Source organism: Salmo salar, chromosome 01 (genome assembly GCF_965601325.2).
Source record: "Salmo salar chromosome 01, fSalSal1, whole genome shotgun sequence".
Lineage (NCBI taxonomy): Eukaryota > Metazoa > Chordata > Actinopteri > Salmoniformes > Salmonidae > Salmo > Salmo salar.
Genome location: NC_138291.1, coordinates 34153281 through 34179395, shown reverse-complemented (window position 1 = coordinate 34179395; position 26115 = coordinate 34153281). Strand labels below are relative to the sequence as shown.

The 26115-nt window shown below is 43.7% G+C and overlaps 1 protein-coding gene and 1 non-coding gene across 2 annotated transcripts in view; both read left to right on the top strand.

Moving 5' to 3' along the window:
* Positions 1–902: 902 nt before the first annotated feature.
* On the top strand, positions 903–5252 carry LOC106601540 (uncharacterized). The gene is made up of 2 exons (XR_014391948.1): positions 903–1052; positions 1391–5252. It is a non-coding gene; the product is annotated as an uncharacterized LOC106601540 (transcript).
* Positions 5253–6419: 1167 nt separating this feature from the next.
* aqr (aquarius intron-binding spliceosomal factor) overlaps positions 6420–26115 on the top strand; it is a 61204-nt gene continuing 41508 nt past the window's right edge. The window contains exons 1-18 of the mRNA XM_082973741.1: positions 6420–6505; positions 6799–6902; positions 7380–7436; positions 7526–7566; positions 7669–7704; positions 7796–7916; positions 8148–8288; positions 8905–8973; positions 9193–9293; positions 10526–10602; positions 11672–11736; positions 12947–13177; positions 13740–13843; positions 16432–16534; positions 18042–18162; positions 18626–18767; positions 18949–19127; positions 24098–24265. Of these exons, the coding sequence (XP_082829867.1) occupies positions 6828–6902; positions 7380–7436; positions 7526–7566; positions 7669–7704; positions 7796–7916; positions 8148–8288; positions 8905–8973; positions 9193–9293; positions 10526–10602; positions 11672–11736; positions 12947–13177; positions 13740–13843; positions 16432–16534; positions 18042–18162; positions 18626–18767; positions 18949–19127; positions 24098–24265 (1831 nt within the window). The 5' untranslated portion in view covers positions 6420–6505; positions 6799–6827. The remainder of the gene's footprint in view (positions 6506–6798; positions 6903–7379; positions 7437–7525; positions 7567–7668; positions 7705–7795; positions 7917–8147; positions 8289–8904; positions 8974–9192; positions 9294–10525; positions 10603–11671; positions 11737–12946; positions 13178–13739; positions 13844–16431; positions 16535–18041; positions 18163–18625; positions 18768–18948; positions 19128–24097; positions 24266–26115) is intronic.

Sequence of the window (26115 nt, the reverse complement as noted above, 5' to 3'; positions counted from 1 at the left end):
TACAGCGGGGGAGACCTTGTCAGGATATCTCTGGGGCTTAAGACACTGGCCACAAATCCACAGTGACTTATATGATTATCATGTTTTGGATCTTTTTGAAAGAGTTCTTATTTGTGTTTCTTGATTCACAATTGTGAATACCAGCAACCATCATGAGACCTGTATCACTGACATGTACTCTTTTATACAGCTTGATGATGAAGCAGTTTATTGAGTGGTGTGTGCATCCCTCTTGTGGCTGATTTTATGAACTGCAGCCAAATAACTGGCTCAATTGAGCTTCCTGGAAGCCTACTTGAGTTCCTTGAACAGTTTGTCTATTTATTTGTGTATTTTTGCATCTCTAAGTATTTAGTCAAGCACCTAATCCAAGGGTGACTGAGCTCAGGCAGTAAACAGTAAGCTTCCAGACATCTTCAAAACTAGAAAGCCACTCGGTTAATTGGTTAATCTTGAATTAAACTACAATATGTGGGACATCGAAGTAGAGGCTGGGGTAAACATATACTTCTATAGTTGGATTTCCAATACCCTTTCCCCAATTTTGGCTATTTTTTATCTCTGACTGATTGTAGACAGGTGTGTCTGACTGATCGTGTCTAGGTCAAATCCATGAGTCCGGGGCAGATTTGGATTGTGGATACAATCTTAATCTGCAGTAAAAAATAAATCTAGAGATGAGCCTGTGTAATTAGTTGGTGTCTCCATTGGTGTGCTAAACCAACCACAATCCTATTACAAATAACTCGTTCAAAGTGTGGTAGTGGATCTCTGCTAAGTTTTTGGTTTGTTACTATCACCTCGGATAGTTAAATAAAGGTGAAATAAAATAAACGTCATAGATACTGCCACTAAAGTAGACGTCCGGGCAGAAGTGACCGTAGTGTGGGGACCTAAAATAAGTCTTGCTGTTTCCGTCCGAGCATTATTGAGAGACGGACACAGTTAATTTTGAACGCTGTTGTCGCGTAACCTCAATTTATCGTCGTTTTCTGGATCGCAAAGCATACATGTTTCTTATTCTGGAGAACAGTCAGCCGGACTCGTGCTTGGTGAGTTTTATCATGGTGTAACTGGTGGGCTAAATGAAACATTAGGTAAGGTTAGCTAACTATCGTCTTCATTGTGTCATTCTGGCTTGAATCAAGCTTTCCGTAATATGTTACTACATCTCAAGTTAGGCCTATTTTATGTTAAATAGGAGTTTTAATGATCAGGTGACATTTTATTACAAGAGCATGATGAAAGCTGTGAATAATTAATGGGTTTGCCTTTCGGGGTGGACAAGTTTGTTGTTGTTAGGTTGAAGAATGCAGTTGTTTTGGGATTGATTCAATAAATTCTGTATTATTGAATAGCCTATTCTAAACTGTTTTTATGTTTTTCCTAGATTGTTCAATGAAGGAGAATCATAAAGCATTTGTGGAACATCATAGGAACGAAGAAGGCAACAACAATGCATCAGTGCTCCGTTTGTCAGAAGGGTTTTCCGAGTGGCTCTAAACTCCAGAGACACTATCTCATACACACAGGCCAGAAGCCATTTATCTGTTTGGTTTGTGGAAAAGCCTTTAGACAATCTGTACATTTAAAGAAGCACTCTGAGACTCACACAGGGAATTACCGCAATTGGAGTCCACCCACAGACAGTTTGCCACATCCCATATCAGTACCTACAAACCTTGATCCATCCCTTAAGAAATCAGGACATTATTTGACTACCGATACCCCACTGTTGCCTACAGTGTCTTTTCAAAGAGATGGGACCATGCAGAGGACATTACTAGAGATGTACACTACAGCCACAGAGATCAAACCGCAACCTGAACTAATCCCACCTGCTGATAATGGTTGCTTTATCAGCCAACAAAGCACTCTGCCAAGTGGAAATGACTTCACAAATGTAATACTGCAAGATAACATGATCGGCTCTGATGGAATGGAGAACAGTGCGTGGTATACAGACAGTGTCCACACATGTACAGTCTGCCTGATGTGTTTTAGTTCATCTCACCAGCTTCAGAGGCACTTACCAGTTCACAGTCATCCAAAACCATTTGAGTGTAGCATTTGTGGGAAGGCCTTCAGACTAAGGGTGCATTTGAAAATGCACTCTCAAATACATGAACGTAGACATACTGGGTTTAAGACTATCCCCATGCTAGGGTCTCAGCAGAGCTCTTCCAGAGGTAGAATGAGGGTGAACCATGAATGTCCAACCTGTTCAAAAACGTTCTGTTCTCCATCCAAACTAAAGCGTCATTTTCTTACTCACACTGGCCAGAAGCCATTTTCCTGTGAGGACTGCGGGAAAACATTCAGGCAGGTGTCACACCTGAAAACCCACCTATATGCCTCGCATAATATATCAAATTCCCAAAGTGGGTGTACCAAACAAAAACGAATAGATGCTAGAAACAAAAATAAAGAGATGGAGCTACAGTGTGAAATAAGTGTCAGTGCTCCACAGCACCTGGACAAGTTGGAAACAAAGTCTCCTCTTCCTGTCAAAGTGGAGCCGAATACCAGTGGTACCAGTCACTTTCAGTGTAGCATTTGCTTGAAGACATTCAGCAGTTCAATTAGACGCAGGCAGCATTACATGATGCATAAAGAAGTAAGACCCTTTCAGTGCCGTGTCTGTGGCAGAGCCTTCCATCTTTCAACCCATTTAAAGAGGCACCAATTCAGCCATAAGAACTTAGATGAATCTCAGAACACAAGTCAGGTGGATGATCACAGGGATGCTGTGTCGAAGACAGAACATGCATACCAGAATTCAGACAAAGGGATGACCTCTCCAGAGCCTAATGATTCAAAAGTTTTTGAGCTTGATATTATTGTTAAACCAGAGCACTGGAAGCTGAATTTCAAAGTTGATAAAGACTTTCCAGTTTCCACTCTTCAGGACTCAACTGCAACATCTTACCTGGAGACACCGGTATCTGGTCAAACCAACAGCCAATGTAAGAAGATCAGCCAGAAAACAAAGAATCAGCCACTGAACCGTCAATGTCTCGCATGCCTTAAAAGTTTCCCTTCTCCATCCAAACTGCAGAGGCATATGTTGACCCATACTGGTCAGAGACCATTTGGGTGCCACACATGTGGGAAGAGGTTTCGACAGCCAACACATTTAAGGATCCACTCCCGCACTCATCTGTGGCCCAGAAATGGCAAGCAAACATATGCTCAGCGTTCTAGACCTCCATTACGTCGAATGACTGAATACAGAGGGTCTCCAGTGGGTGTCCAATTTCAGGAAAAGCTTCCTGAAAAGCTCAATTTTGATAGGAACTTTCACCTCAACTCCCCTACAGAGAGTCAGTCAGGTCAAGGCAGTGCTTTTACATGTGGACACAATGAATGCAATAGTGAAGTGCAGTGGTTTCATTGTTCAACATCCTCCCTATCCAAGCTTCGGCTCCCTCTCCAAATGCCACCAGAAACAACACTGAATAAAAGTGGCCACTTAGAATTGAAAAGTCAAGCAAAACCTTCAGCAGGAAAAGTTCACAATGACCCTTTCCTGAGTATAGGTCCTGAATTGGCTTTAAAAGGTGCTGATGCCACCCCTGTGGGGAATGCAAGCCATAGCCAACACCAGTGTTTGCTATGTTTCAAATATTTCCCATGTGCCTCTAAACTACAAAGACACAACCTTGTACACACTGGCTTGAGACCTTTCCGATGCCTGGCATGTGGAAAAACATTCAGACAGGCCACACACCTCAAAGTCCACGAGCGAACTCACAACAAGTGGAAACCCTTCAGACCTGCCTCTCGACAAGGAAATAGAATGAAAGTAAGAAGGCAGCAACAACATCAGTACTCTAAAGTCTGTGTTCAAGTTCCTGTGGCGAGTTCTATGAAAACAGAGCTGTTACATTTGAATGGTGTGAATGAATGGAGACCATTCCAGGACAATTTTGAGGATACTTGTAATAATCAAGCAAAGGCACAACAGGACGACAACATAGTCAACACTTCTAAACAATCCATACAAAACAATTTGCACAAGCGCAACAACTCCAGGCCTATAAACAAAGTGATCTGTGTTAAAAGAAAAGCACACCTGTGCACAATATGCCAGAAGGGCTTTGACACTCCAAGCAAACTATCCAGACACTTTCTCATACACACTGGGATAAGACCATTCAAATGCAGTTTGTGCACTAAAACTTTCAGACAGCCTTGCCACTTGAGAAGCCATGAACAACGAACACATGAGAATAAAACATGCAGTGATGTCCAGGAAAACAGCAGGTTTAGGGACCATGAAACTCTTGCCTCTGCTCAAGGAAAGACACTGAGAGACATGCCACAGTCCTACAAAGACTGTTCTGATCACTGCTCAGTCACTGATGAGGGTTTAGAACATTCTTCACAGACGAGAGACCCAAGCTTTGTGGTAAAACGAGACGTACCAGATGATAGTATGGAATCTGGGAGTAGACAAAGTGAGGACTATTGGTGCACTGAGTGTCACAGTCACTTCTTGTCCCCATCTGAGCTTGCTACTCATCTAAATATTCATGTCCAAAGCAACAAGATTACAGGTCAGACTTCATTGCAACAGGAAATGGGGGGACACATGGATGTTCAAACCAATCGAGTCGTAGCAGATGCAGACAGCCATAATGTTATCCAAAATGAGAGGCTTGATCATTACTGGAGTGAACCAATTCACACGCCATTTCAGTGTGACACATGCATCACATCTTTTGAAACGGAAAGAGATCTTCAGGTCCATAAATGTGTCTCAAGAAATCTAATTGAGTTTACTCAGTCAAACCCATATCAGTGTGCAATTTGTTTCAAGGATTTCAAGACTCCCTCCAAACTCCAGAGACATTATGTCACCCACACAGGAGAGAGGCCATTCCAGTGTAAAGTGTGTGAGAAGACTTTCACACAAGCGTCTCATCTAAAAACACACCAACGTACACACAAATAAGAAATGGCCTTAACAGATACATTTATATTTTAGTCTTTTAGCAGACACTTTTATCCAGATCAATTTACAATAGTGGGTTCATACATTTTTGTATTAGATTATTTTTTTTATTTTTTTTACCTATATCTAATATGATTTATTTATCTCTATCTTTTCTCAGTTTAGTGTTGTATGCCCACAACACTGTTCAGAAAGATTAAAATTACAATTTGATTGATTTTAATAAAATGTGCCTTTTTATTGTCAGTTGTTGATTCCAGAGTTTAAAATTAAATTGTCATGTGAAGCCAAGGCATTTATGGTAAAAACAATGTGTTATTTATTGGTTAAGAGTTATTTTTTAATCATCTGCATAATTGCCATTTATTTTGTTTTATTTAACCTTTATTTAACTAGGCAAGTCAGTTAAGAACAAATTCTTACTTACAATGACGGCCTACCAAAAGGCCTCCTGCGGGGGCTGGGATTAAAAAGAAAAATATAGGACAAAACACACATCACGACAAGAGAGACAACACTACATAAAGAGAGACCTAAGACAACATAGCATGGCAGCAACACATGACAACACAGCATGGTAGCAACACAACATGGGAGCAGCACAACATGGGAGCAGCACAAAACAGGGTACAAACATTATTGGGCACAGACAACAGCACAAAGGGCAAGAAGGTAGAGACAACAATACATCACGCAAAGCAGCCACAACTGTCAGTAAGAGTGTCCATGATTGAGTCTTTGAATGAAGAGATTGAGATAAAACTGTCCAGTAGTTTGAGTGTTTGTTGCAGCTCGTTCCAGTCGCTAGCTGCAGCGAACCGAAAAGACGAGCGACCCAAGGATGTGTGTGCTTTGGGGACCTTTAACAATGTGACTGGCAGAACGGGTGTTGTATGTGGAGGATGATGGCTGCAGTAGATATCTCAGATAGGGTTTTATAAATTAGCCTCAACCAGTGGGTCTTGCGACAGGTATACAGAGATGACCAGTTTACAGAGGAGTATAGAGTGCAGTAATGTGTCCTATAAGGAGCATTGGTGGCAAATCTGATGGCCGAATGGTAAAACCATACTTTGCTGTTTTGAGATCAAAGTTTGTGTGACATGTTTAGAACAAATAAATGTCTATACTATATAAATGTCTATCTCTGCGCTTTTATATAGTCTGTTGAATTATGCAAAATGGTACTTCATAGTTCATCATAATAGCATGTTAATGATTCAGGTAACCTATCTTTATAGACTACTATGTTCTCTCATATCACTATAGTCTAAAATATTGTTTAGCCATAATAACAACTCTAGAATGATAACCCCAGATATTATAGAAATAACACCAAACTTGATCGATTTTCAATATGGGTACTCCCAAAGATTTTGGAATATACTGAATGAATATACTGGCACTGCTTGCTGTGTAGGAACTGTTATGTTACATCCCTTGTTTCACTAGGAATCTAAACATAGCGAACCGGAAATGTGTCGCACATAAATCGTTTTGCTTGTGTACATGCGTAGCGGGAATCACACAGATGTTTTGAAATACAAGGTTGGTTTCTACAATTATTTGACTTTGTTTATAAACAAGCAATGTTTTATTAGCAACTCATTTTTGCCACCATAGCCAGCTATTTGAATATAACAGGTACTAGCTAGCTAGTGTCATCTACTACTACTCTGTAACGATACTAGCTAACGTTAGCATTAACTAGCTAGCTAGTTCGCTGTACTGTAAAGTCAACTTAGCTAGCTCGTCCAAGCTAGCATACTAGTGCTATAAATTACACATGTCATTGGAATAAGTACTTTGCTATGTTATCCTATAGTTACATTTTTCCTCAGGAAAGTAAGATAGCGAGTTGAACACCGACATGGAGAATCAAACCCATGCTAAGAAAGCATCTGCGCCCTCTGTGTCCCAAATCAACGCAGAATATGTCACACAGGTAACTATATACGCAAATAACGTTTTAGTGCTTTATGAGTGTCTTTTTAATAGGTGTCTCAATTACACTTGTGCTAAAATAACTGCTATATCTCCTTATTTTGGGCATCACATTGGTAGTTGCTGTAACTTTACTCTGTTAACGTCCTTACCTGTCGGGATTGGGAAACTGGGATGTGAGGTTTTTTTTACTTGTTTTTTTTTATGTCACTGATTTATTTGACCGAATCACTATGTAGCAGGGGTGCGTTTCGTTCGTTTCAACGTTTGCTACGTTGCTGACGGCATTCCACAACCCCGCCCCGTTTTTCAACTGGACGTTCGGAACAGAACCGTTTCCATTTGATTGAACATTGCGCACCGTTTTTTCGTACTGAACACAGCCCTGGTTGCCATCCTTTTGAATTGGAGGGGAAGGGTTTCCGAGGAGGGGGTGTACTATGGATTGCTGTTATAATAACACTCTTTCTTCTCTAAGTTGTCTAACAGATACTGGGCTCCCCATGCCAAGAATAAACTACCATTTGACCCAAAGGTGAACCTTCTACTGACAAACTTGTGTTATGAATATAGTGGAGGAGACGGTCTGCTTGCTCTAACAAACTATAATTGTCACCCACTCAGGTTTTGGAGGATGTCTATGAGAGAGAGATTCTCAAGTCCAAGTGAGTGAACTCAACTCTTGAATAGCATCAGTATTTTGTAATGTTAACTTGTCTTACTACAAGTAGAATAAATCCTCCATATCTGCAATTTTCTATCTTCAGGTTCGCCATTAGGAAGATCATGTTGTTGGAGTTCAGGTGGGTTTTTGACCTTTTTTTAATGTGGCCTCAATACGTTATCATTCATTTAATGTTTTTAATATGCTGCTATTTGTGTCCTGCCTCTCAGTCAGTACCTGGAGAACTACCTGTGGGTGAACTATAATCCGGGGGTCTCCAGTAATGCCTACCTCATGTCCATCTGCTGCATAGTCAATGAGAAGTTCAGAGAGAACGTCCCTGCCTGGGAGGTAAGAATGGATTCAGTGGCCTGTCAAACAGGAATGTCGATCCTTTGGTTCACGTAGCAAATTCTTATCTGTGTTAACAGCGAGTGTTGTTCAACATGCTATGTTGTGAATATGGGTGTTGCTGTACAGGGACAGCCCCAGTGTTACGGCTACTTAGGGAAAAGCATTGATCAATGTCCTCTAATATCAATGCATGTCCTCTTTATCCCTTGGTTTATTATCTTTATCCAGGTGTTTAAGAAGGAGCCCAGCCACTTCCCGTACTTCTTTAAGTGTGTGATGGAGGCCGTGCTGGCTGGAGAGGAGGCTGGCCTGACTCTGAAGGAGCAGACTGTACTGTTGGTCTTCCTCGACCACTGCTTCAACAGCCTGGTATGTCACACACCAACCAATGTCTACCTCTCTGGAAATGTGGAATAGGTTATTGGCTGAATCAACCACATAATATAAGATGAGTAATGCATTGTTTTATTGCGAAAGTATGTTAGTAACAACCATAGAATGAAGAGTCCCTTTCCTCTGCCCTTGTTCACTCCCCTTTCCCCGGCCTGATGACAATGGCTAGGTGAAAGCAACAAAGCTGAAGCTAGATGGAGCTACTGCTTACTCCTATCCAGTAGTCTCAGGGCCACGAAGATGAGCTAACAAATGGAAAACTTCCTGGAGGTGGTTTTAATAAAAGTAGTTTGGTGCAGGTTCCACTAGGTGGCAGTATTACGCTTCAAATTGTGTACTCGGGTGTCGCCCTAGCACATCTGTATTCTCCACTCCTTCTCAAAACTATGGGTAGCCATTGCACCAGTTTCACTCTGAAAATCTATTTTCATCCCCTCTGTTTCTCCTGAACTCAATGCGATGATTCTAATCAGTTTGGTGCATTGCCATTAGTCTACCAATGTACAAATATCCTTATGTCCCTCTCCGACCTACTCCCTTTCTTTCTCTTTCTCTCTCTCTCTCTCTCGCTCTCTCTCTCTCGCTCTCTCAGGAGGTGGATTTGATTAGAGAGCAGGTGCAGCAGCTCATCTCACTGCCCATGTGGATGTGTATCTTACCTGTAAGAACTCCTCTTCCCCTTATGTCCTTAGAACTGTCACGCTGTTAGATATGTATTATCTTTAACATTTGGACAATATTTTACACATTTACAAATTGTGGTTGATTAAGTGGAATAGGGTTGGTGAGCCAAAAACAACATTCCTAGTGCAAATGTTGGGTTTTACTATTTTTATAGCATCCTTAAGATTGATTAATGAACACACTGTCATCTTTACAGTCTAGACTGCAACACGAGCTGAAGAAAGTTCCCAAACTCCAAAAGTTTTGGAATCTGATCAAGAAGAATTTTGACAAGCTGGAAGGCAAAGCATCAGAGCAGTAAGACCTTCTCCTCTGCCTGTATGTGGACCAGTAGAAATAGACCCTCTGCCTGTATGTGGACCAGTAGAAATAGACCCTCTGCCTGTATGTGGACCAGTAGAAATAGACCTTCTGCCTGTATCTGGACCAGTAGAAATAGACCTTCTGCCTGTATCTGGACCAGTAGAAATAGACCTTCTGCCTGTATCTGGACCAGTAGAAATAGACCTTCTGCCTGTATCTGGACCAGTAGAAATAGACCTTCTGCCTGTATCTGGACCAGTAGAAATAGACCTTCTGCCTGTATCTGGACCAGTAGAAATAGACCTTCTGCCTGTATCTGGACCAGTACCCGCCGACGGACCAGTAGAGCCTTCTGCCTGTATCTGGACCAGTAGAAATAGACCTTCTGCCTGTATCTGGACCAGTAGAAATAGACCTTCTGCCTGTATCTGGACCAGTAGAAATAGACCTTCTGCCTGTATCTGGACCAGTAGAAATAGACCTTCTGCCTGTATCTGGACCAGTAGAAATAGCCCGCCGACGGCCGTGTGCCTCGCCTGTATCTGGACCAGTAGAAATAGACCTTCTGCCTGTATCTGGACCAGTAGAAATAGACCTTCTGCCTGTATCTGGACCAGTAGAAATAGACCTTCTGCCTGTATCTGGACCAGTAGAAATAGACCTTCTGCCTGTATCTGGACCAGTAGAAATAGACCTTCTGCCTGTATCTGGACCAGTAGAAATAGACCTTCTGCCTGTATCTGGACCAGTAGAAATAGACCTTCTGCCTGTATCTGGACCAGTAGAAATAGACCTTCTGCCTGTATCTGGACCAGTAGAAATAGACCTTCTGCCTGTATCTGGACCAGTAGAAATAGACCTTCTGCCTGTATCTGGACCAGTAGAAATAGACCTTCTGCCTGTATCTGGACCAGTAGAAATAGACCTTCTGCCTGTATCTGGACCAGTAGAAATAGACCTTCTGCCTGTATCTGGACCAGTAGAAATAGACCTTCTGCCTGTATCTGGACCAGTAGAAATAGACCTTCTGCCTGTATCTGGACCAGTAGAAATAGACCTTCTGCCTGTATCTGGACCAGTAGAAATAGACCTTCTGCCTGTATCTGGACCAGTAGAAATAGACCTTCTGCCTGTATCTGGACCAGTAGAAATAGACCTTCTGCCTGTATCTGGACCAGTGTTGTGATGTGTGTCGCTAATTATTATTTCCCTGCCTTTATTTCCAGAGCTAAGATGGAGAGGACGTTCCTCTCTGCGCTCATTAAGAAGTTTCTTGGTGTTCTGGTGTCCATTTCCCCAGCAGGTAACATTTAGCAACACAGTTATGATTTATGAGCAAAGCAGTGTTTCATTATTCCCCACAAGCAGCAGGATTTACTAAGAAGAGAGATTCTCAAGGCTAAAAATGGTCCTCATAGCAGAGGTACAAATCTTACTCTGGCGGCAGGCAGCCCAGCGGTTAAGAGCATTGCGCCAGTAACCGAAAGGTCGCTGGTTCGAATCCCATAGCCGGCAAGGTGGGTAAAACAATCTGCCGTTCTGAGGCCGGGGAACAGTTGTTGCTCAAGGACAAGGCAGTTAACCCCTGACAACAACTCCTCCCCAGCCGCCGAGGAAGTGGATGTTGCTTAAGGCAGCCCCCCACCCCACCTCTCTGATTCAAAGAGGTTAGGTTAAGACACCATTTTGTTTGAATGCATTAAGTCATGCAACTGACTACGTATCCCCTTTCCTACCAGAGGCAGACGAGGACAGCCCAGGCAGGTGTTACTTGCTAGCCTTTATCCTTGTAAATGATTAGCCATAGATCTTTGATAGTCTTTATCTATGTGCAGGCCTCATCTCTCTGTGACCGTCTGTCGCCTTCTCTCAGCTCAGACCTCATTACTGGTGTGAGACCCACTTTTTCAACCCTCTATCTGTCCCAAAGTTCATCCTTTCCTTCCGACTTGACCCCCACTTTGAAAGAGCAGTCCTGTCCAGATGCTCCCCCTCCTCACAGCCTCCATGGTGATGTAATGCAGGGTGACCAGACCCCTCCCAGCCAACCTGAGTGCTCAGAATAGCATCTTTCCCAACATGCAGCTGGGTGAAGGGGGTCATGCTGAGACCCAGACTCTAATCGTCCCCGTCAGAGTCCTGGTCCACAGCACGGGCACACACACACCTCCCCTAATGAGGGCTGATCTCCCAGTGTGCTGCAGTGCCTGAGGAAGAGACACACCGCGTTCTCCGTGCACGCCCGGGCCACTTCCTGGCACTACCTCTCACACACACATCACCCCTCCCCCCATTCCCTCCTGTGTGATAGCAGAGTGTATGGTCATGTATTGTATTACCTGATCTGAATGTCTCTCTGTGTTCTCTCTCAGGCCCTGTACCCATGGAGAAGGTGCACTACTGCGAGAGGTTCATCGAGCTCATGATTGACCTGGAGGTAAGGAACACCATTTATAAGGGATGCTATGGTCTTGTTGTGTAGTTATTATATATGATCAACTGAATATCTGCAATCACTGAGCATGCAAAGACACTATTGAGTTTGCTGTACTTACCTATATAGCTATTTTGGTCTTGATCTGTGTTGAGTATGGAACCCTGTCCCTGAATGACTGGTTTTTGATGACTGTGAGAAAATCAAGGTTATTTCTAACAGAGGTGTAAGGTCACAATGTAGCCTGCTTTCTTATCGTCTCTACTCTGGCTTTATGATGACATGTAGCGAGGTGTCACAGTCAAGGTGGTCCCTTCCCTCTCCGGGGTGCAAGGCAGCGGTGCTCCTGTTTCCACACAGGGAGGATAGGATAAATTGAGTTTTATTGCATCCGATGACAGGCTATTCTTTTTCCCCCTGGCACCGGCAAGGCAAGCTGCCTCCGGAGAAATCCTTTCCCTCTCAGCAGTATCATTTTACAAAGGGATGGCTGAAATCTCATACTTGCCTCTCTGGGATGATATGATGATGCCCTGTGAATCTGGATGGAAAAAGAGACCCTACATTTTACACGCCTGCTAGGCTGAGCTGTCTATCTGTCATGGCTGTGTGGGGATCAAAGATGGCTGCCATACATAATGCCTGCCTGTGTTGTGAGAGGGTAATATCATTTGCAGCACCTGCCTTCTGTATAGAGGTGAATTCAATGGAATAAATCAAGGTTCTGGTGTTGCCATTTTCCATAAATGTTTCTGTATAAGTATTGTCATTGTTTTTCTCCTTTCCTCTTTTTTGGAAATGTGAACTCTCTAACCCTCATTACAAAGAGTCTAAAACAACCTTCTCAAATAGAGCCTTTATCAATAGGGCCCTATTTATACTCTGGGCCTCAATGCTGGGAATTCTGGGTTGTAGATGGATTGATCTGAATGACTTCAGAGACTGAGTCAATCCATACATGGACTAATCCTGGCTGTGATGTTGCACCGTCTCCTTGTTATCAGCTACAGGCCTGGGCTGCATAGTAATAGTAGGCTAGATTTTATAACACCCTCAATGTGTTAACATTCTGACTGAGACACCTTTGTTTTTATAGGTTATGTGTAAAAAAATAAAATAAAAAAAATATAATTATTGAGGTTCTGGTCTTGTATAAAGGCTGCTGTTTTACCATGATGTGTAATGTGTGGTTCCATTCTATGTCTGTGTTCAGGCCCTGCTGCCCACCAGGCGCTGGTTCAACACGGTGCTGGACGACTCCCACCTGGTGGTGAGCTGCCACCTGTCCAGTCTCATGCAGAGAGAGAAGGAGGGTCACCTCTTCTGCCAGTTACTGGACATGCTGAAGTTCTACACAGGCTTTGAGATCAACGACCAGACGGGCAACGCCCTGACAGAGAAGGAGATGACCACACTCCACTACGACAGAATCACATCACTGCAGGTACACGCATACAACACCATGCTGGCCTCCATTTTGTTTGGTTACCTTGCCTGTCTTGTTAAGAATGTATTGTGTATTAAAATCGTTTATTTGATAGGGATTGTTGTTAACGTCAGTGGCACATTTTAAGTGTTGAAAGTAGAGCACGAGAGTTGTGTGCACCTGGGCGACGAGGCTGTGAGTAAAACGTACGAATTTGATATAATTCATGATTTAATGACAGCTTCCAGAGGTCTTTGACAAGAAAGAATATCAAGTCACATTTCAGTCCCAGAGAGAATTCTCCATAGATTTCAGTGTTCAACATGTTTCGTGTTTTTATTTTTAATTTTTTTTTACCTCTCAACTTGATATGATCAAATGTATCTTCAGAGAAATATACAGGCTGATTCATCTGTTCTTAGCTTGGCTCGCCATCTGTCCATCTCTCTATTTCCCCTACTTCTTTCTAGCCCCACATAGATGCTGGTTTAATAAATGAGGGACAACACTGGCTCTGAGGTGTTTGGGGGGGGGGGGGGGTGTTTGCACCTGCTTTTAATGTTTGTGTGTTGTCTTTCAGAGGGCCGCCTTTGCCCATTTCCCAGAGCTGCAGGACTTTGCCCTGTCCAATGTGGCAGCAGTGGACACACGGGAATCCCTTACAAAACAGTTTGGTCATCTCAGGTAAAGTGTGTCTGCGATAGACGGGTGGGAGAAAAATCAATTGTTAGTGTGTGTGTGTGTGCGCTTCCTATCCTTGTCTCCTTTCCTCCTGGTCCTAGGTGCTGCTGAGTTTGATATAGGTAACACTGGGTCTCAGCAAGCCAGGCTGTCAAATATAAGCTGTTTTTGTGTGTGGAGGAAAAGAACATCCATAGACATCTTAACCTTTTATATCTTCACGCTACCCTGATGACAAACGTTGAGTTGTCAGTGTCGTAACGCTAGCATCCCTAACGCTGCCCCCCCTGACAGTGAATGTTAGTCAGCCTGTGAGTCCTTGAATGTGCAGTAGTGGTGCCAGTCGGAGGGGGAGAGAGACTCGCCTCATTAATTGAATCGATCTGCAGGGGCTGGAGAATAAACTCTTTGAACAGCTGTGTTTGTCAGATCATGTTAGGGAGTGGCCTCAGCAAAAAGCATTCCCCCCTTTGATGGGGCCTTGTGTGTGTGTGTGGGGGGGGGGGGGCAGCGGCGGCAGGTAGCCTAGCCGGTAACATAAGGTCACTGGTTTGAATCCCCGAGCCAGCAAGGTGTACAAAAATCTGCCGTTCTGCCCTTGAGCAAGGCAGTTAACCCGCAACAACAACTGTTCCCCGGGCGCCAATGACGTGGATGTCTCTGATTCAGAGGGGTTGGGTTAAATGCGGAAGATGCATTTAGTTGTACAACTGACTAGGTATCCCTTTTCCTATCCTTGCCTCCTTTCCTCCTGGTCCTAGGTGCTGCTGAGTTTGAGATGGTTAACACTGGGTCTCAGCAAGCCAGGCTGTGAAGTATCAGAGCTGTTGTGTGTATTTATCCCAGAAGAGAGAGAAGCTCAAGCTGTCGTTTCTCCTGTGTAATGTTGTTCTCATGAATAAAGCCAGGCTCTGCATTGTTATCCAGTCGCCCCACTGGCTTCAAAGCAGCTGTGGAAACTCCACATATGCCCATCACTTTTAACAAGGCACTTTTTGCCCAGAGAACCTTATTTTTAATGCCAGCTATTTCCGCTGTGCTACCCACAAGATAAACTGCCACTCGTCCACTATTCCCGATTGATCTGCTAAGTACCCAAAACACACACAGACTGGGTGTTTTTCCCTTTCAGTTTTAAAGGCCCATTTTCCTGTGTTTTATAAATATTTCTGCACTATGAGTTTGGAATAATATTGTGAAAATGATGATAATGCCCTTTGTGGTGTAAGAGTTTTCAGCCTGTTTTGGTATAATGGAGTTTTGGCCTGCCTTGTGAAATCACCAGGTGGTGAATTAGTTAATAGACAAATAAAAAAGAGTTCCAAACCTCTCTGCCAATAACGTCTAGTTTTCATTAAAGTCCCCGGCCACTATGAGCACCGCCTCTGGATGAGCATTTTCTTGTTTGTTTATGGCCTTATACAGCTCGTTGAGTGCGGTCTTAGTGCCAGCATCGGTTTGTGGTGGTATATAGACGGCTACGAATAATATAGATGAGAACTCTCTTGGTAGATAGTGTGGTCCACAGCTTATGAGATACTCTACCGTCAGGCGAGCAAAACCTGGGACTTCCTTAATATTAGATTTAGTTGAGCCACGACTCTGTCAAACACAAGATATTAGACGGTGGCAGAATCATTATGCACAAAATAAGTTAGAAATAACGCGAAAAAACGCACAATTGGTTAGGAGCTAGTAAAACGGCAGCCATCTCCTCCGGCGCCATTTTCCCCTCCCCACTCAGACCACTTAGACAGTCCCAGCAGAATTCTTGCTTGAGAAATTGCTCTTTGCTAAGAATCTTAAAAATAAAATAAAAAAAATGCCCTTTTTTAAATTGAAAACATTTACAGTAAGGAACTTAATTGTTATCAGAAATGATTTGATATTGAGATTATTGCTGCATTCATCTCCTTAACAACTCAAAGCAGCTATTTTAGCTTTGTCATGAAGTACAGTACAGCAGCCTGACCCACACCAGTCCCTAGACGGAACACGGATCCATGTGGTCAAACCACGGCATCATCACCAGCTTGCCCACGCTTCTGCTCACAGTGACACGTGTCCCTGTCTGTCTGTACAGGACTCAGTCACAGTGTCTCTCTCTATACCAACGCTGCCTGTGTCACGGCACATGCTGAGGCAGCCTCTGCAGTTGGATTTTAATAATCGCATCGACCCGGTCCCTGTACACGCCGTGCTGACAGAGCAGGACTTCAGTGGCCGCTACTTAGCAGAGCTGAGGAAAACACAAGGACTAGCATACATTACATTGCAAGTCTAACAAGCACAGATTTAAGAAACAGCCTGTGCATTGGGAGAATGTGGCATTTTTCATATTGTCAAATGAAGCGTAGCGACCCGGACGCGGGAATAGGGGAGTTTTCCACAGAAAAATAGAATAATCGGCACAGTGTAAATATTCTCCTGAATGTGCGTTTCTACCCCTGGGTCTTCATGTTGTAGTAAACACACTGACTTAGCAGAAAATATACGACTGTTTAAATCATGATGCTCAAAGGAAATAAATGTTAATTGGAAGTTCGTAATGTCAAATATGCTGAAGTTTTTTTCTTTTTTCCTCCATGCAGTTCCAACACTCTCCACAGGGTGGCCTCGTATCTATGCCTGTTACCAGAGCTGGCAGAGGGACAGGACACCACCTATGAGAAGGAGGTCCTCCTGGAGCTGCTGGTAGGTGCTGCTACGAAACAGGGAGACGTTGTCCCTAACCACTGATTGAGGATCAGATATTTGTGTCATCGTCCTAATGCTTTAAGTTAGGAATGGGGAAAGGGTTATCTGATCCTAGATCTGTGGTTAGGGGTGATGGGAAGTGAACGATAATGAGACGCCCCCCAAGGTGCATGGCTAAACAGCAGTAACGTCAGGATATGGTCATTTTCAGAACAATAATCGCCTGGGGAGCGTAGCGGCGTAACTGGTATTTGTGGCTCGTTTTAAAAGCCGCTAATTTATGCTTTTGACCTTGGAATACAGTATGCAACCCCCAGCAATGTTTTTCTTATCCTAGGAAAAGACAGCAGTTGATCTGATTGCTCTCCACACACACACCCTTAGTCCCTCCTAAAAACAGGCATCCAGTGTGTTGAAAACAAGTCTCATCCCCCATAACCCTCCGTTACCAAGCGACCAGCCACTGACCTGCTGCTCTGTCCTTACTACTGTAATTACCCACTTCAAGTTTTCTCAAGGCCTCCTCTCCCCACTACTGAAGAGAAGCTTTTCCATAATTAGCTGATTAGATTGGTTCTGGGAAACAATGTCAGGGGACTCATTTGGCCCCGGGTTGCCCTGGGCAACCGAAAATCTCCAAAGAGTCCAGTTAGGTATTATGTGTCTGTCAGAGGCTCGGGGCGCTGTGCTGTACGGTAGGGAGCAGAGCAGCTCACACACACTGCAGAGAGAGTCTGCAATTAAACCTGGGGAAGGAGAGGATGAGCTGACTGGAGTTAGGCTCTGTTCAGCCTCTAGCTATCACTGTTCTGATGGTTATTTCATTTCCCCAAGACATTAACCAACCACTCTTGAATTCTGAACAGAATATTGTTTTTCCTTTAATGTGGACTGAATTCCGAGGGGAAGTTGGGAACTTGAGTTTTCCTGGATTGCAGTGAATTTGATCCAACATTATGATATTTCTTAGTTTTTTTGCATAGTTTTAAAATTGTCAGAGGTATTTGAACTGAACGTTACTCTCCATTGGGGCATAGGGTCTAGAGCTCTATGGACCTCTCTGCCAGTCCCTGATGGACATGAGTATGACGAAACCCTGGGTTGGATAGTGCCTGGCAGAGAACACAGCAGTGTAACAGGATTAGCGTAGCATGGCGGTTATTGACTGACTGATCACATATGGGAACACAGGGATTATATAGGCTTCTGCATCTTGTTTGGAACACAACCATAATTTAGGCCACAACATTAAGGCCCCTGACCTAAAACACATGAATGAATGAGGGGTTTGTCATGACTGGTGACTGGTGTGACGCAATACGTCTGACCCGATTTTAATTTGACCAAACATTGTTTTTAATACCGCTGTCTGATCTAGTGAGTGAAGGGGAGGATATGTGTTGCAAGGGCAGTCAGTGCCAGAGTACACCAATGGCTCATTCATCCAATTTCTTTCTCTCTCTGTCTTTCATGTCTCTCTCTTCCTTCTCGCACATTCTTCCAGGTGTCTCGTCATGAGAGGAGAATCTCCCAGATTGAGCAACTTAATCAAATGCCTCTTTATCCAACGGAGAAGATTATCTGGGATGAGAACATCGTCCCCACTGAGTACTATTCTGGCGAAGGTCCGTGTCTTTCTACGGTATCTCCTCGCAAACTCATCACACACACACACTGCTGTTATCCCACACCTCAGGGGCACCTGAGCTGGCATCCTCTTAATGGGCAATCCTCTTTAGGCTGGCTGGAGCACCTTCACCAGCTAAGATGCCTACACCCCTAAGCCATTGAAATCCATGAGCCTATCGACATTTTATAAGGCTGTTTTAGCCTGCCAGGAGATTAAAGGTGTAAAACTAGCTGTATAGTCGACTTTTAGCTAAGGGATTGTCCCTGTCAAGTGGGTCCAGAATTGTTCCTGGTCAGGGAAAACACAGGGCCCTATTTATGTTACTCTGAAATAGATGTGTAGGTAATAGGTCTATACCAATGACGTGCATCCAATTCTGAGCATTTGTTCCCAAATCTGTTTCATCTTTGCGTGTGTGTGTGTGTGTGTGTGTGTGTGTGTGTGTGTGTGTTTTCCAGGTTGTCTGGCTCTGCCGAAGCTGAACCTGCAGTTCCTGACCCTCCATGACTACCTGCTGAGAAACTTCAACTTGTTCCGTCTGGAGTCCACCTACGAGATCAGACAGGACGTGGAGGACGTGGTGACTCGCATGAAACCATGGTGAGCAGAGAACACACACACACACACCAAGCACCAAACTGATGGTAAAATAAGGTTGCCACATTTCTGTTTCTTTCAAATGTATAATTTTGTATCACTCATATTATAATACATTTTATTACATTCAGGAAGTCAGTATGGTGGTGTTTAGGGGCTGACCTGTTGTCTTGTCTTCCTATAGGCAGTCAGAGTATGGTGGTGTGGTGTTTGGGGGCTGGGCCAGGATGGCTCAGACCATCACAGCCTTCTCCATTGTGGAGGTGGCCAAGCCCAACATCGGCGAGAACTGGCCCGCCCGCGTCCGAGCGGACATCACTGTCAATCTCAACGTTCGAGACCACATCAAACACGAGTGGGAAGGTACATGGCTCTCTTCTCCTACCTCTCCTTTCTCTATCCCCTGCTCTCTCGTTCTCCCCCTCTTTTCTTCCTTTCAGCATTCCATCTATACCAGGTATTCCCAAACTGGGGTATGCGCAATGCTGTCGGGGGATAGAGAAAAAATCATTTCCAAACAGCCCATTTATATTTTCCAACGGGGCTATACATTTGGGTGAGGTTTTTATCCTCGCCTGAGTAGCCTCGTTTCACTGCCAAAAATAAAACTAAACCATCTAGTGTTCAGTGAAATAACAACACGATGTCAAATACAGGTAGCCTAGTCAAATAATTAACATCCAATCACATTAACCGTTACTCTCCCGCGAGAATTCCACTAACGGTCCGTATGTAGCCAAACGTAGCTGCTGCTAATTCTGTTTGCTCTAAAATGGATAAATAGTTTTTTTTTTTTTTAAGGCCCACGTCCATAGAGACACCAGCAGTACGACACCTGCACCTGTCGACAACACAAGTTGTTCTGCTTTCACGAGCACATCCAATGCTAGCATCAGTAATTCTACATTTGTTGTTAGCCCAGCTGGCATGGACACTGACAGTTGTGAATCTGATGTAGCCGAAGAGCTACTGCCCCCTGACCCGGGAAAGCACCGAACAACAGACAGGGACGTTGGACCATCGAAGAGGCGCAAATATGATAACTGCATTGATTTGGTCTTCACTTATATTGGGAGTAGGGCCTTAACTCAACCACAGTATGTTATACAGTTGAAGTTTACATACTCTTAGGTTGGAGTCATTAAAACTCGTTTTTCAACCACTCCACAAATTCCTTGTTAACAAACTATAGTTTTGGAAAGTCAGTTAGAACATCTACTTTGCGCATGACACAAGTCATTTTTCCAACAATTGTTTACAGACAGATTACTTCACTTATAATTAACTAAATCACAATTCCAGTGGGTCAGAAGTTTACATGCACTAAGTTGACTGTGCCTTTAAACAGCTTGGAAAATTACAGAAAATGTCATGGCTTTAGAAGCTTCTGATTGGCTAATTGACATCATTTGAGTCCATTGGAGGTGTACCTGTGGATGTATTTCAAGGCCTAACTTCAAACTCAGTGCCTCTTTGCTTGACATCATGGGAAAATCAAAAGAAATCAGCCAAGACCTCAGAAAATAAATTGTAGACCTCCACAAGTCTGGTTCATCCTTGGGAGCAATTTCCAAACGCCTGAAGGTACCACGTTCATCTGTACAAACAATAGTATGCAAGTATAAACAACATGGGACCACACAGCCGTCATAATGCTCAGGAAGGAGATGCATTCTGTCTCCTAGAGATGAAGGTACTTTTGTGCAAAAAGTGCAAATCAATCCCAGAACAACAGCAAAGGACCTTGTGAAGATGCTGGAGGAAATGGGTACAAAAGTATCTATATCCACAGTAAAACGAGTCCTATATCGACATAACCTGAAAGGCCACTCATCAAGGAAGAAGCCACTGCTCCAAAACCGCCATAAAAATAAAAAAAAAGCCAGACAAAGATTGTACTTTTTGGAGAAATGTCCTCTGGTCTGATGAAACAAAAATGGAACTGCTTGGCCACATGACCATCGTTTATGTTTGGAGGAAAAAGGGGGAGGCTTGCAAGCCGAAGAACACCATCCCAACCGTGAAGCACGGGGGTGGCAGCATTACGTTGTGGGAGTGCTTTGCTGCAGGAGGGACTGGTGCACTTCACAAAATGGATGGCATCGTGAGGTAGGAAAGTTATGTGGATATATTGAAGCAACATCTCAAGACATCAGTCAGGAAATTAAAGCTTGGTTGAAATGGGTCTTCCAAATGGACAATAACCCCAAGCATATTTCCAAAGTTGTGGCAAAATGGCTTAAGGACAACAAAGTCAAGGTATTGGAGTGGCCATCACAAAGCCCTGACCTCAATCCTATAGAACATTTGTGGGCAGAACTAAAAAAGCATGTGCGAGCAAGGAGACCTACAAACCTGACTCAGTTACACCAGCTCTGTCAGGAGGAATGGGCCAAAATTCACCCAACTTATTGTGGGAAGCTTGTGGAAATCTATCCAAAATGTTTGACCCAAGTTAAACAATTTAAAGGCAATGCTACCAAATACTAATTGAGTGTATGTAAACTTCTGACCCACTGGGAATGTGATGAAATAAATAAATTATTCTCTATTATTCTGACATTTCACATTCTTAAAATAAAGTGGTGATCCTAACTGACCTAAGACAGGGAATTTTTAGTACGATTAAATGTCAGGAATTGTGAAAAACTGAGTTTAACTGTATTTGGCTAAGGTGTATGTAAACTTCTGACTTCAACTGTATGTCCAAAAGTACACTTGCGCAGCGAACGCGGTTAAGACTTTTGAGTAGTAAGACGTATAAAAGCAACAAATACCAGTAATAAGAAGGGCCTTGAAGAGTCTTATGTGGTGAGCTACCACGTGTCTAGGACAGGAAAGCCCCATACTATTGTGGAGAACTTAATTCTTCCTGCTGCTGCGAATGTGGCTGGGACAATGCTGGGGGAAAAAGCCAAAAAACTAAACAGACAATGCTTTCATCAGACAACACTGTTTCACGCCGCGTCAGTGACATGGCAGGAGATGTTTTGATACAATTACTGCTTCGCATACAAGCCATTGAATTCTATGCGTTACAGCTGGATGAGTCAACAGACGTGGCGGGCCTGGCACAGCTGCTGGTATATGTCCGTTATGTTTATGGGGGGTCAATTAAGGAAGACATCCTCTTCTGTAAACCAAGACAGGAGAGGATATTTTTATAGTACTGGACAGCTTTGTGACATCAAATGGACTTTGGTGGTCAAGATGTGTTGGTATCTTTACTGATGGCGCAAAAGCCATGACAGTGAGACATTGTGGAGTGGTAACGCGCATGCAAGCGGTTGCTCCCGACGCCACTTGGGTACACTGCAGCATCCACCGATAGAGACTCTTGCTGCCAAGGGAATGCCTGACAGCTTGAAAGATGTTTTGGACACAACAGTGAAAATGGTTAACTTTGTTAAAACAAGGCCCCTGAATTCTTGTGTATTTTCTGCACTATGCAATGATATGGGCAGCGACCATGTAACACTTTTACAACATATGCTGGTTATCAAGGGGCAAAGTATTGACACTTTTGTTTATTAATTGAGAGACGAGCTTAAAGTTTTCTTTACTGACCATTTTCACTTGTCTGACCGCTTGCATGATGACGAGTTTCTCACACGACTGGCCTATCTGGGTGATGTTTTTTCTCGTCTGAATGATCTGAATCTAGGATTACATGGACTCTCCAACTATATTCAATGTGCGGGACAAAATTGAGGCTAAGATTAAGAAGTTGGAGCTCTTCTCTGTCTGCATTAACAAGGACAACACACAGGTCTTTCCATCATTGTATGATTTTTTTTTTGTGAGGAAATAAATTCAAGCTACCGGACAATGTCAAATGTGATATAGCGAAGCATCTGAGTAAGTTGGGTGCACAATTTACGCCCATACTTCCCCGCAACGGATGACACAAACAACCGGATTTGTTATCCCTTTCATGCCCTGCCTCCAGTCTACTTACTGATATCTGAAGAAAGCCTGATGGAAATTGCAACAAGCGGTTCTGTGTGAATTTAATTTTAATCAGACGCCACTGCCAGATTTCTGGATTGGGCTGCGCTCAGAGTATCCTGCCTTGGCAAATCGCGCTGTTAAGACACTGATGCCCTTTGCAAACACATACCTATGTGAGAGTGGATTCTCGGCCCTCACTAGCATGAAAACAAAATAGACACAGACTGTGTGGAAAATGATTTAAGACTGAGATTCTCTCCAATACAACCCAACACTGCAGAGGTATGTGCATCCTTTCAAGCACACCCTTCTCATTAACCTGTGGTGAGTTATTCACAATTTGATGAACAAATAAGGTTTTATATGTAAGATGGTTAAATAAAGAGCAAAATTATTATTTGTGCCCTGGTCCTATAAGAGCTCTTTGTCACAACCCGGCTCGTGAGAAGTGACAAACTCACACTCATTCTTATGTTTAATAAATGTATCGTTTAGTGTGTGTGGCAGGCTTACAACGATGGCAAAAAACAACACTAGCGCTGACCCTAGTGCTAGAGGGGGTACGCAGCTGGAGGTTGAATGTTTGAAGGTGTACAGGACTATAAAAAGTTTAGGAACCACTGCTCTATGCCATCTATTTTTCTGTCTCCTATCTTTTATACTCCTTTTCTCACCGACTGTCTCCCTCCCTCTATCTTTCTATGGATCCCACTTCAACATCTCAGTAATGAAGCCTTTAATGTCCTCCATATAGTATTTTCATCCAGACCTCTATATCAGTCCTGCTGTACCTTGACCTGTGACCTCCTCTAGGCTTGTCTGCATGTAAGCATGTTTCTTACCAGCCCTGACCACTTGGCTTCAGTGTTCTATTTCCTTATCTTCTTCCCCCAACGGGTGCAGCAGGGCTACTGTAGATAATGTTAACAGGGTGGTGTTGGCCTCCCTGGTATTGTGATGGAAACCAGTAAGACTAGCTCTTAGCGTCGGTTAATGGGGATCCTAATTAATCAAATCAAGATTCATTGTTTTACCATGAACACATCAAACCATATGACATTGCTGACTGTAGCTAGCACGAGAGGTTGTTCTGTCAAATAGGAATGTTTTTGAAGGATGAAATGTATGATGTGGAAATTGTGCTGGTCAATTTAGTGAATTGATTCATTTAAAATCAATCTGTAGTTTTATTAAAGGGTCTCTGCTCTCCACCCACACCTAGCAAACCTCAGCGTGCAGGAGGATGGCTCAATGTCATCTCAATATCCCCCTCTCCTCCTCCCCCTTGTATAATTACAACTTCATGTTTTAAAGATCAGCCGAGCGCTGACGGGGCGTTCTCCCTCTCCTCTCCCTTTTTTTCTTTTTTTCACCTTTCCCAGGGCTGCGTAAGCACGACGTTTGCTTTCTGGTCACGGTGCGGCCCAACCTGCCCTACGGCACGCGCTTTGACCGCCGCCAGCCCTTTGTGGAGCAGACAGGCCTGGCTTACGTGAGGGGCTGCGAGGTGCAGGGCATGCTGGACGACAAAGGCCGTGTCATCGAGGAAGGTAGGCTGGCGCGCGCACACACAGATGTGCATACATGCACTTCCCACCACCACAGGCACACGCATCCTGCCCATACACACTCACACATACTCATGTCACACGCCCTTCCCATCATCCTCCTCCGACCCCCTAACTTCCAGCCCATGAAGTCTAGTGGGGTTGTCATGGTGACACTCAACCAGAGAACTGACCTGTTCGCATTAACATTCCATTAACCTTAGGGCAACCCATCGTACCTGAACGCTTCTCAATGTTTTATTTATTCCATTTTATTAATATAGAATGGGACATTTTATACAGTGCTTTGGGAAAGTATTCAGTCCCCTTCACTTTTTCCACATCTTGTTACGTTACAGCCTTATTCTAAAATTGATTAAATTAAGTTTTCCTCATCATTCTACACACAATACACCATAAGGATAAAGCAAAAACAGTTTTTTTTTTTTTTTTAGTTTGTGCAAATTTATAAAAACAGAAATACCATACTTGTGTAAATATTTGGTCTCTTTGCTATGAGACTTGAAATTTCCATCGATCATACATGATGTTTCTACAACTTGATTGGAGTCCACCTGGGGTAAATTCAATTGATTGGACATGATTTGAGAAAGGCACACACCTGTCTATATAAGGTCCCACAGTTGACAGTGCATGTCAGAGAAAAAACCAAACCAAAGGAATTTTCCCAAGAGCTCCGAGACAGGATTGTGTCGAGGCACAGATCTGTGGAAGGGTACCAAAACATTTCTGCAGCATTGAAGTTCCCCAAGAACACAGTGGCCTCCATCATTCTTAAATGGGAGAAGTTTGGAACCGCCAAGATTCTTCCTAGAGCTGGCCACCCGGTCAAACTGAGCAATCGGGGGAGAAGGGCCTTGGACTGGAAGGTGACTAAGAACCCTGTGGCAACTCTGACAGAGTTCCTCTGTGGAGATGGGGGATCCTTCCAGAAGGGTAACAATCTCTGCAGCACTCCACCAATCAGGCTTTTATGGTAGTGGCCAGACGGAAGCCACTCCTCAGTAAAAGAAACATGACAGCCTGCTTGGAGTTTGCCAAAAGGCACCTAAAGACTCTTAGACCATGAGAAACAATATTCTCTGGTCCGATGAAACCAAGATTGAACTCTTTGGCCTGAATGCCAAGCGTCACATCTGGAGGAAACCTGGCACCATCCCTACAGTGAAGCATGGTGGTGGCAACATCATGATGTGGGGATGTTTTTCAGCGGCAGGGACTGGTAGACTAGTCAGGATCGAGGGAAAGATACACGGAGCAAAGAGCAGAGATCCTTTATGAAAACCTGCTCCAGAGTGCTTAGGACCTGAGACTGGGGCGAAGGTTCACCTTTCCTACAGGACAACTACCCTAAGCACACAGCCAAGACAACGCAGGAACAAGTCGGGACACGTCTCTGAATGTCCTTGAGTGGCCCAGCCACAGCCCGGACTTGAACCCGATCAAACATCTCTGGAGAGACCTGAAAATAGCTGTGCAGCGACGCTCCACATCCAACCTGACAGCGCTTGAGAGGATCTGCAGAGAAGAATGGGAGAAACTCCCCAAATACAGGTGTGCCAAGCTTGTAGCGTCATACCCAAGAAGATTTGAGGCTGTAATTGCTGCCGAAGGTGCTTCAACAAAGTACTGAGCAAAGGGTCTGAATACTTACGTAAAATGTGATATTTCAGTAAATATATTTTATTTGCCAAAATGTCAATCTGTTTTTTTTGCCTTTTCATTATGGGGTGTTGTGTGTAGATTGAGGGGGGGGTCTGAATACTTGCACTGTATGACAGGCTTTTCTAGACTCCCAACATGACATCCATAGTCTCAGATCCATCCTATTG